Source organism: Entelurus aequoreus, linkage group LG06, assembly GCF_033978785.1.
Source record: "Entelurus aequoreus isolate RoL-2023_Sb linkage group LG06, RoL_Eaeq_v1.1, whole genome shotgun sequence".
Classification (NCBI taxonomy): Eukaryota; Metazoa; Chordata; class Actinopteri; order Syngnathiformes; family Syngnathidae; genus Entelurus; species Entelurus aequoreus.
The window spans coordinates 10273691-10286112 of NC_084736.1; the positions used below are offsets into that span (position 1 = coordinate 10273691).

At 40.7% G+C, this 12422-nt stretch overlaps 1 protein-coding gene across 1 annotated transcript in view; it reads right to left on the reverse strand.

Moving 5' to 3' along the window:
• Positions 1-10381: 10381 nt before the first annotated feature.
• Positions 10382-12422, reverse strand: part of hs3st4 (heparan sulfate (glucosamine) 3-O-sulfotransferase 4) — a 237728-nt gene continuing 235687 nt past the window's right edge. Inside the window, exon 2 of the mRNA XM_062049975.1 lies at positions 10382-11226. Within this exon, the coding sequence (XP_061905959.1) occupies positions 10572-11226 (655 nt within the window). The 3' untranslated portion in view covers positions 10382-10571. The remainder of the gene's footprint in view (positions 11227-12422) is intronic.

Genomic DNA, 12422 nt, shown 5'->3' on the forward strand with positions numbered 1-12422 from the left:
AATAGATAACCCCTCTCGTCTCCTCCCATCATACACAGTGGAATTTTCCAAGCCTTTGGCTTGGTGCAACAAAGACAGCTTTCGTCTGTTCACTGGGAACCCAAAGAACGGAAAGTTTTTTGATAATTTACATACAATTTTTCTGACAGTATGTTCACTATTTTATTTAAGGACACAATTGCAATAAGAAACATATGTTTAATGTACCCTAAGATTTTTTGTTAAAATAAAGACAGTAATTAAATTTTTTGTGTTCTCCTGTATTTAGAAAAGTATCGAAATACATTTTGGTACATTTTGGTATGAGATGGCACGTTAAATGATCAGCATCTCTCGCTTGAGGTTCATTTATCCTCCTAAAGCGTGCAGGGAGAAAGCCCCCCAAAAATGGCAGAGTTGCAAAAACCGCCTCCGTGCCTGGAAGTAGAAGTTACAAGTTGACTTTGGGAGGCTCGTACGCCTAAGTGTTCAAGGTTGGCGCTACTAAGGGCGGCGTGGCGCTCGCCTTGATGGAAATCAATCGCTGCGTGTAAAGTAGGTGGCGGTGCCAGCTTGCCCGGAATGACTGAGTAGTCTGCAGAGAGCCAGTGCAGAGATCCAGCCATCCTTGGCTACGGCAGAACAGGCAGGATTAACTGGAGCCACGTGTCATAGCTGTGGCAACCAGTGATCTGTGGCCGACTTATTTATTGACTCTTTGGACGTATTGATAGTCTCCGTTGATGAAACGGAACCGCGGCCAGTTATGCAAAGTGATGAAAGCGGAGTCCCACTAAAAGTGTTTGTGTTGTTTCATTCTAGGAGCAATTTGGCACCGCGTTGTATTCCGTGCCAAGTTTTCATTGTCGACTGCTGAGAACTCTGGCTCCAAAATAAATACGTTTTCACGGAGAGATTCGGCCAAGTTGACTCATCAGACCTGGGACTTCCCGCAATTCAGCACGTGACAAGGTCAACACCAGCATAGGGTATGAGGGCTCGTCAACCCCATCAATTGCGATCTACCAGTCTGTCTTTGGGAACCCTATTGGTTGATTGCGAACATACTGTATTATTTAGACTATAAAGCGCAATTCCACAGAAACAAAGTCAAGTGCGTGCTAAGAATGATTCTTTGAGAGTTGGTCCGGGCTGGTTCTTAAAGCGCGAGTGAAGAATGCACTGATAAGTCCCCAAGAGTCAGCGATGATGCAGTAGTATCTGCTCACATATGCTACCTGGTGGCTGTTAGAGCACACTGCAGCTAGGCCTGGACAGTCCCACTCCTTAATGTCTCACAGAATAGAGGCAAAAACTAACCCAGACCCACTGTGCAAAATTAATGAACATCTTTTAAAATGTTTATTATCGTATCCTTTCAATTTCTCAAAAATCAACAGTGCGCCTTATAACCCGGTGCGCCTAACGTACAAAATAAGTATGGTTGTGCTTACCGACCTTGAAGCAATTTTCTTTGGTACATGGTGTAATGATAAGTGTGACCAGTAGATGGCAGTCACACATAAAATATACGTGTAGACTGCAAGATGATGCCAATAAACAACAAGACAACTTTAAATGTTCCATTGAGAATATAGAACATTACACACGGCGCTCAGAAATCTGTCAAAATGTTTTAGTACGACTTTGGTAAGCTATGAAGCCGCACCGCTTGATGGATTGTACTGTGCTTCAACTATAGGAGTATTATTATGGTGTGTGTGTAAGGTAAGACATATTATCTGGCGTTTTGTTTTACAATGTTATGCAAAACCAACTTTTCTTACCTTCTGGTACCTGCTAATCTGTATTTGGGATCTGCATAAGTCCTGAAAATTTGCGTGCCTCCGCCTTTGTAGTCCTTGCCGACCAACAAGCGTCTTCTTTTTTTCTATCTTCTTGTTATGGGACATTCATCCTCCGCTGTTGCCATTTCTAATATAAAGTAGTGTAAAGTTATTACTTATATCTGTCAGTAAACTCGCCATGAAAGCGCTAAAACATACCGGTGTAGTGAGTTTACTTTATTCACCCAAGGAACTTTAGTTATTAGAGAGTTCCGGTCGGACGGTTTTTCACGGGACACAATTTGTTGTTGCACTAGTGAGCCACGGATGAGGAGATGCTGCTCCGTTATCGATTGAAGTAAAGTCTGAATGTCATTAAAACAGTTAGCGCCATCTTTTGACACTTCTTCCACTCCCGTCCTTGCACGCTACACCGCTACAACAAAGATGACGGGGAGAAGACGCTGTCGAAGGTGAGCCACGTAAATAAGACCGCCCACAAAACGGCGCATCCTGAAGCGACTTTTAGAAAGCCACCTAAAGACGATCTGTGAAACATAATCTATGCGATGTTTTGACCAAAGAACCACCATTGCGTGTTATGTAGACCAAAAGGATTGTGAAAAATTTCGAAAAAAAATGAAATGACCCCTTTTGTATGAAAATAGACCTGAATGGGCCCGCTCATCGGCATTGCACCTGTCAATCCGGCGCTCCCTATGGTCTGTAAAATACGGTATTAGGGGAAAAAAAATTATTAATATGATATTACAACAACAGACGCGCATTTTAATGCCTCAACACGGTCCGCACGCCTCGCCTCTCTCTCTTTAGCCTCAGATCCAGCCGCTCTCGACACAGTGCATCGTACCCAGATGTAAAACATCTTTTGCACGATCAGCCTTTTCATATAAAGCGATAAAGGAATGGAACGACCTCACAGAAAAGTCTAACAGATTACTCCTCATTCACAATTGAAGTTAAAAAGTGGCTTTGGAGCAATCAAAGGTGCTCACACAGTCAATAAGGTGGCCACTATGTTTGACACATCAACTTAATGTGTACTATATTTATCCATGAGAGCATTTTTGTTGTAAATTGTGAGGTGTGTCTGTACTATCCTATAGTATGATTTTATTGTGATAATTTTATTGCATGATTTTTTTATCCCTTTAATTTAGGTAGCCGGGGACTGCAGAGGGAATTGAGCTATTTAGCTATAATCTGGTACTGAACATGTACGTCTTTGAGCTTAATGTTTCTGTGCATTGTCCCTTCAAATAAAGAATAAACTACAAGTATATTAAAAATATTCTGTAGAGGAGATAATATAAAGATGTTATCAATGACTGTTTACTACTGGATTTGTATTAACAAAAGTCTAATGGTGATTAACAACCTGGGCATGTCCAGTATGTTGCTGTTTTTTTTGGGGGTTTTTTGACAGCAAACACACCCTGACATTGCACCAGCCGCTTATTTAACAAACCATTAATCTCTAACGACGGAGGAGAGTGTGGCAGCAGATGTTTGTTAACAAACCCTTCGGTGGCGCTCTTCACCCTCATGCTTCCACTCCAGGAGGGTCACGAGGCGGAACGGTGGCCATTTTAGCCGGCAGTTTGCTTCCTTGACAAGATGCCAAAATAGTCGGTTACAATTAATACAGGATAGGCTAATTAGTATAAAATAATGTAATATACTGTATTTTCCGGACGATAGGGCGCACCGGATTATAAGGCGTACTGCCGATGAGCAGGTCTTTTTTCATACAAAAGGTGCATTAAAGGGGTCATATTATTATGTATTTTTTTCTAAATGTAAAAGACTTCCTTGTGGTCTACATAACATGTAATGGTGGTTCTTTGGTCAAAATGTTGCATTAATTATGTTTTACAGCCGTTTTGTGGGCGCTCTTATCCCCTTCGACAGCGTCTTCTCCCCGTCATCTTTGTTGTAGTGGTGTAGCGTGCAAGGACGGGAGTGGAAGAAGTATCAAAAGATGGCGCTAACTGTTTTAATGACATTCAGACTTTACTTCAATCAATAACAGAGCAGCATCTCCTCATCCGTGGCTCACTAGTGTCCCATGAAAAAACGTCCGAGCGGAACTCTCTAATAATTAAAGTTTCTTGGGTGAATAAAGTAAACTCACTACACCGGTATGTTTTAGCCCTTTCATGGCGAGTTTACTGACAGACATAAGTAAGAACTTTACACTACTTTATATTAGAAATGGCAACAGCGGAGGATGAATGTCCCATAACAAGAAGATAGAGAAAAAAAATAAGTTTATTGACTGTTGTCGGCAAGGACTACAAAGGTGGACGCATGCAAATTTTCAGGATTTATGCAGATCCCAAATGCAGATCAGCAGGTACCAGAAGGTAAGAAAAGTTTCTTTTGCATAATATTGTGAAACAAAATGCCAGATAATATGTCTTACCTTATACACACACCATAATAATACTCCTATGTTGAAGCACAGTACAATCCATCAAGCGGTGCGGCTTCATAGCTTACCAAAGTCGTACTAAATCATTTTGGCATATTTTTGAGTGCCGTGTGTAATGTTCTATATTTTCAATGGGACATTTACAATTTTGGTGTTGTTTACTTGAGTCATATTGCAGTCTACACGTATGATTCCCGGTGACAATCATTGGTACTTTAACTTTAACTTAACTTAATCTCTTATGTGTGACTGCCATCTACTGGTCACACTTATCATTACAGCATGTACCAAATAAAATCGCTTCGAGGTCGGTAAGCAAAACCAGAATTATTCCGTTCATTAGGCGCACCGGGTTATAAGGCGCACTGTCGAGTTTTGAGAAAATGAAAGGATTTTAAGTGAGCCTTATAGTCCGAAAAATACGGTAGTTGAAACCGAGCTAGCAAGAAAACCTATTATCACATTTCCAACAAGTGGTACAGTTTTTTAGATCCCGATCAGTGAGCCACGTAAATAAGAAAGCAACTGTCGGAAACAGCTTGAAGATGATCTGTAAAACATAATCTATGCAACATTTTGACCAAAGAACCACCATTACCCGCTCATCGGCAGTGTGCGTTATAATCTGGTGAGCCCTATGGTTCAGAAAATAAGGTATAATAAAACTTTTTCAAAATAGGCTACACGTTAGAAAAGCTATTTCTTCAGAAACATATTTTTTAAAAATGTGATTCTTATAAAAAACTAAAGTTGATTTGTGTATTTCTTTTTTTAATTGATTTTTGAAAATTATGAATCGATTTTTGGAATTAGCTCTCTCATGAGAAGAAGCAATAAAACCAGGCTTCAAAATGCAAAAGTGATAGCTCTATCCTGGAGGACGGATTCCGTGCTTATCTTAACGTCAACCTACAAGTTATGGTATACATCTGTTGTCTTCCCAGTCACTTACACTTGAACATCTCCTTTTATGGTCAAGGATATGCTCTCCTGACTTAGCACACACACACACCGACAGAAAAGAGGAATATAAAACTGATGGTTTGGTTTCTCCAAGTTAGGAGTCCTTCATGTTTGACCTGCGCTCCTCCAGGTACTGCAGTCCTGTATAATGACATTCGCTTGTAATAAAGCAACGTTTTGTTCAGCAATGCGTCTCCGACGTCTCTTTTGATCCAGTTGCGCTGCCGTGTCACCCTTCAACACATCACTATCTTATATGCTAACATGAATCCATCCAATCATCCATTTTCTACCGCTTGTCCCTTTAGGGGTCGCGGGGGGTGCTTGAACAGCATTCGGGCGGAAGGCGAGGTACACCCTGGACAAGTCGCCACCTCATCATCCATCCATCAATTTTCTACCGCTTGTCCCTTCAGGGGTCGCGGGGGTTGCAGGCGCCTATCTCAGCTGCATTCGGGCGGAAGGCGGGGTACACCCTGGACAAGTCGCCCCTCATCATATAATACCAAAATTATGTATTTATGGTTTTATATTTTAAACCTGCGGGGTAAAGTTTCCCTTTCGGTAGATAAAAGCTGACTTCAGTGATTATCAGTGGATAATGATGATCATAGTACATAATTATTATATGTATTACTTTTATTAGTTCATTTACTGGGGGTTAAGCCTCCCCCGTGTTTAAAAACTAGTGACGCCTCTGTTTCAAACTTTAATCAAGGTTCCTTGAACGCACCGCAGTTATGTGCTATGAGATGTGAAACCATACGGTTGCCGTATGGACTTAGACGAACTGTATTTATCCACAAGGGAAATTGTTCCACGCAGTAGCTCAGTTACAAAGGATGGAAAGGGTAAGGATGGAAAGGATAATGCAGGTATAAAGTAGACTAAAAATGTACCATAGTAGCAAAATAAAATATAACATGTGTAATATTTACATATTAACTACTGCATGTTGGCTCATTGTTAATGTGTAATTAAATATATTTAAATTTGTGCAACATTTGCATAGGGAATGCCAAAAATGTCATGTTCAAGACCTCCGCTTTGACGTGTTTATACCCTCAACCGCGTTTTTATCATCAGCATCTCTCATCAGTTCCGAAAAAGAAAACCGCAATTTGTAGTTTGGCCGCGCGTCACATCTGGTGCGTGCAGGGTCATCAGTATGCTAATGTTAACTACGCAGAAAGACTCCAATTATCAGCTAATGCTCGCGATACATCAGCGCTCTCCTATTCAATACGGGCGCGGCTAATGAGCGCGTGCATAGGGCTTGAACACTTTGCAAAACAACAAGGTCGTTGCCTGTGTGGAAGGGTTATTCGTCATCATGAAACTATTCTGAGTGTTTTTTTTTTCCTTTTTGCAGGATGGAAGCAAGAGGCTGTTGCAAAAAGAGAGCACTGATGAAGAGGTAAGGATGCTGCAAAACTTTGACAGTTGGTTGATATTATTCAATATTACCCGTGTTTTTGCATCATCCCTAAAAGGCTTCATAGCTTACCAAAGTCGTACTAAAACATTTTGATGGATTTTTGAGTGCCGTGTGTAATGTTCTATATTTTCAATGGAATATATACAATTTAGGTGTTGTTTACTTCAGTCATATTGCAGTCTACACCTATGTCTTATGTGTGACTGCCATCATATTGCAGTCTACACGTATCTCTTATGTGTGCCTGCCATCATATTGCAGTCTACAAGTATCTCTTATGTGTGCCTGCCATCATATTGCAGTCTACACATATCTCTTATGTGTGCCTGCCATCATATTGCAGTCTACACGTATCTCTTATGTGTGCCTGCCATCATATTGCAGTCTACACGTATCTCTTATGTGTGCCTGCCATCATATTGCAGTCTACACATATCTCTTATGTGTGCCTGCCATCATATTTCAGTCTACACGCATCTCTTACATGTGACTGCCATCATATTGCAGTCTACATGTATCTCTTATGTGTGACTGCCATCATATTGCAGTCTACATGTATCTTTTATGTGTGACTGCCATCATATTGCAGTCTACACGTATCTCTTACGTGTGACTGCCATCTTGCAGTCTACACGTATCTCTTATGTGGGACTGCCATCATATTGTATTGCAGTCCACGTATCTCTTATGTGTGACTGCCATCATATCTCAGTCTACACGTATCTCTTATGTGTGACTGCCATCATATTGCAGTCTACACGTATCTCTTATGTGTGACTGCCATCAATTTGCAGTGTACACGTATCTCTTATGTGTGACTGCCATCATATGGCAGTTTACACTTATCTCTTATGTGTGACTGCCATCATATTGCAGTCTACACGTATATTTTATGTGTGCCTACCATCATATTGCAGTCTACACGTATCTCTTACATGTGCCTGCCATCATATTGCAGTCTACACGTATCTCTTACGTGTGACTACCATCATATTGCAGTCTACACGTATCTCTTATGTGTCACTGCCATCGTATTGTAGTCTACACATATCTCTTATGTGTGACTGCCATCGTATTGCAGTCTACACATATCTCTTATGTGTGACTGCCATCGTATTGCAGTCTACACATATCTCTTATGTGTGACTGCCATCGTATTGCAGTCTACACATATCTCTTATGTGTGCCTGCCATCATATTGCAGTCTACATGTATCTCTTACGTGTGCCTGCCATCATATTGCAGTCTACACATATCTCTTATGTGTGACTGCCATCATATTGCAGTCTACACATATCTCTTATGTGTGACTGCCATCATATTGCAGTCTACACATATCTCTTATGTGTGACTGCCATCGTATTGCAGTCTACACTTATCTCTTATGTGTGACTGCCATCATATTGCAGTCTACATGTATCTCTTATATGTGACTGCCATCATATGGCAGTTTACACTTATCTCTTATGTGTGACTGCCATCATATTGCAGTCTACACGTATCTCTTATGTGTGACTGCCATCATATTGCAGTCTACACATATCTCTTATGTGTGACTGCCATCATATTGCAGTCTACACATATCTCTTATGTGTGACTGCCATCGTATTGCAGTCTACACTTATCTCTTATGTGTGACTGCCATCATATTGCAGTCTACATGTATCTCTTATATGTGACTGCCATCATATGGCAGTTTACACTTATCTCTTATGTGTGACTGCCATCATATTGCAGTCTACATGTATCTCTTATGTGTGACTGCCATCATATTGCAGTCTACACGTATCTTTTATGTGTGACTGCCATCATATTGCAGTGTACACGTATCTCTTACATGTGCCTGCCATCATATTGCAGTCTACACGTATCTCTTATGTGTGACTGCCATCATATTGCAGTCTACACGTATCTCTTATGTGTGACTGCCATCATATTGCAGTCTACACGTATCTTTTATGTGTGACTGCCATCATATTGCAGTGTACACGTATCTCTTACATGTGCCTGCCATCATATTGCAGTCTACACGTATCTCTTATGTGTGACTGCCATCATATTGCAGTCTACACGTATCTCTTACGTGTGCCTGCCATCATATTGCAGTCTACACGTATCTCTTATGTGTGCCTGCCATCATATTGCAGTCTACAAGTATCTCTTATGTGTGCCTGCCATCATATTGCAGTCTACACGTATCTCTTATGTGTGCCTGCCATCATATTGCAGTCTACACGTATCTCTTAAGTGTGCCTGCCATCATATTACAGTCTACACATATCTCTTATGTGTGCCTGCCATCATATTGCAGTCTACACGTATCTGTTATGTGTGCCTGCCATCATATTGCAGTCTACATGTATCTCTTACGTGTGCCTGCCATCGTATTGCAGTCTACACATATCTCTTATGTGTGACTGCCATCATATTGCAGTCTACATGTATCTCTTATGTGTGACTGCCATCATATGGCAGTATACACTTATCTCTTATGTGTGACTGCCATCATATTGCAGTCTACACGTATCTCTTAAGTGTGCCTGCCATCGTATTGCAGTCTACATGTATCTCTTATGTGTGACTGCCATCATATTGCAATCTACACGTATCTCTTATGTGTGCCTACCATCATATTGCAGTCTACATGTATCTTTTATGTGTGACTGCCATCTACTGTCACACTTATCATTATACCGTGGACCAAATAAAATAGCTTCAAGGTCGGTAAGCACAACCAAAATTATTCCGTACATTAGGCGCACCGGGTTATAAGGCGCACTGTCGAGTTTTGAAAAAAATGAAAGGATTTTAAGTGCGCCTTATAGTCCGGAAAATACGGTAATGTTGCACTGAAAATAAATAAGTGTCCAACTTTTATTCTCAGCTATTAATGTTTAAAGGCACTGTAAAAAAAAACAAAAAAAAACACAGATACGATTATTTGTATCCATTGCAATATAATCCTTGATTTTTTAGGGGGATATCATTTCCCCTTTGATCCTAGCTAGTGGCTACCTCATCGTTTTGTATTTCACATAGTTTAAAACATGCACAAGAGCAAAAGAGGGACGAGCTTCAGCCTGCGCGACTGTTTTCCACTTGGCACTAATGTTTGACTTGTCTCCATTTAATAACGTTCCATTATTTGCGGATGTTAAAAAGGACAAAACCAAATTATGCCAATGAGTAAATCAAAAAACAACAATGGCATCGTATATCTGCAGCAATTTTGTCACCAGATAAGTTAAGCAATGCTTTAATAGCCACTGTGGTTAATTAGTTATAGAAATTAAAAACTGTGATTTATCATATATTAAAAAAATACAATAAAATAACAGCAATCTTTTTTTGGTTTAAAACAAATGTACATCGTATTTTAAGTATATTTCAAAGACAACAGGATTCATATTTAGACAAAAATGTAAATCATTATTAAAAAATATTTTAGTTTTTAACTACCATTGTAATTTTTTTAATTTTTTTTACTCGGGCTACCTCAATAGGTGGGTGGGGTTCTTCCCAAAAATAAAATACTCATCAAATATGTCTTGTCATATGAGCGGCCTACAGGAAGACATGTTATGATTCTAATTAATGATTATAAATATTAAAATTTTTGCTTGGACAATCATTGAATTATGTGCTTCCATGGGTCTGTGTGAGATCCGGGTGTTGTTGAAGAAAATCTGTGCGCTTAGGAAAAAAAAAGAAACCAATCACATTCCTTTCACAAATATAAATATATTTTATGTCTTCATATGTACAATAATGATCTGCCATCGTCAACATTTTTCGAAGTTTGGAAAGGAGAGAGCGCTAATGGACACAGGTGTGACTGAGTGGTGCGTCTTTTCTGAAAACCAGAACAGAACAGTAAGTGGGTTTTTTTTTGTTGTTTTTTTTTAAAGTGGAGTTATACGAAGGCTGCTGGTGTGTCTTCGGCGCTCTGCTAGACCTGAGAGCCTGGCGATACGCTGTCCTCCCCCAGCTCCCACTCAAAGTTCTGTCCCGTCATTTGGTAGAACATCATGTTAAAGGGCTTGTAGAACTTATGCAGCCGCCGGATCACGTCCGGCTCGATTTTGGGATGAGTCCTCCCCTTGGACTTGCCCAGGCACCTGGGAGTGCTGCTGTCCTCGGGCTTCTTCAGACACGGGAAGCCTTTAGTCTTATTGAAGTAAAAGTGTTTGTCCGTGACAATCCTCTTGAGGCCCAGGAAGTCCTGGACTTTGGCCATCTCGCCCGCCGGGTCCACGATGAGCCGCTCCCCGCTGACGAAGTGCATTTGGGACAGAGGGAAGTACTGCATCCAGGTCTCCAGGTGCAGCGCGTAAATTCCGATGCGTAAAGCGCTCCACGACGCGTCTATAAGACCCAGAGTCCGGTTCTTAAAGGCGAGCACCTCGAAGGTCGGGATCTCGGGCTTCTTGGACAGAGTCTGCGTGTAGTCCGAGATAGCTCTGGTGATAGGATTGCGCACCACGATAATCAGCTTTATGTCCCTGGCCATGGTGTGGATGCGCTTGGGGGCGTGGTTGGTCACAAAGTAACTGGGGGTCTTCTCCATGGTGATCTGACCCTCCAGCGTGGAAGGCATCAGGTCTCTGCGAGGAAAACACAGAAGAAAAAAAACAACACATTAGCACGAAATAATCGATACATTGGAATCTCGAGATCCGAACCCCACTATTTGCGAACTTTTCAATATACAAACTTTTTTTGACACCACATGGACAAAGATAAGACCTTCTGGAAGAAAGTTCTGTGGTCAGATGAAACAAAAACTGAGCTGCTTGGCCACAATACCCAGCAATGTGTTAAAAGGTGAGGCCTTTAATCCCAGGAACACTATGCCTACCGTCAAGCATGGTGGTGGTAGTATTCTGCTCTGGGCCGGTTTTGCTGCCAATGGAACTGGTGCTTTACAGAGAGTAAACGGGACAATAAAAAAAGGAGGATTACCTCCAAATTCTTCAGGACAACCTAAAATCATCAGCCCGGAGGTTGGGTCTCGGGCGCAGTTGGGTGCTCCAACAGGACAATGACCCCAAACACATGTCAAAAGTGGTAAAGGAATGGCTAAATCAGGCTAGTATTAAAGTTTTAGAATGGCCTTCCCAAAGTCCTGATTTAAACGTGCGGACAATGCTGAAGAAAAAAGTTCATGTCAGAAAACCAACACATTTAGATGAACTGCACCAATTTTGTCAAGAGGAGTGGTCAAAAATTCAAGCAGAAGCTTGTGGATGGCTACCAAAAGCGCCTTATTGCAGTGAAACTTGCCAAGGGACATGTAAGCAAATATTAACATTGCTGTATGTATACTTTTGACCCAGCACATTTGCTCACATTTTCAGTAGACCCATAATAAATTCATAAAAGAACCAAACTTCATGAATGTTTTTTGTGACCAACAAGTATGTGCTCCAATCACTCTGTCATTAAAAAATAAGAGCTGTACAAATGATTGGAGACTCAAGACAGCCATGACATCATGTTCTTTACAAGTGTATGTAAACTTTTGACCACGACTGTATATATATATATATATATATACATATATTTATACATACATAATCCGCTCCACCCCGGTATTGAGCACTGTATAACGGATAAACCACAGAAATGTTGACTATATATATATATATATATATATATATATATGTCTTAATTAGATTATCCAAAAAATAGTGCTCGATACCGTGGTAGAGCGTAATATGTATGTGTGGGAAAAATCACAAGACTATTTCATCTCTACAGGCCTGTTTCATGAGGGTTTCCTCAATCGGAGATGAAATAG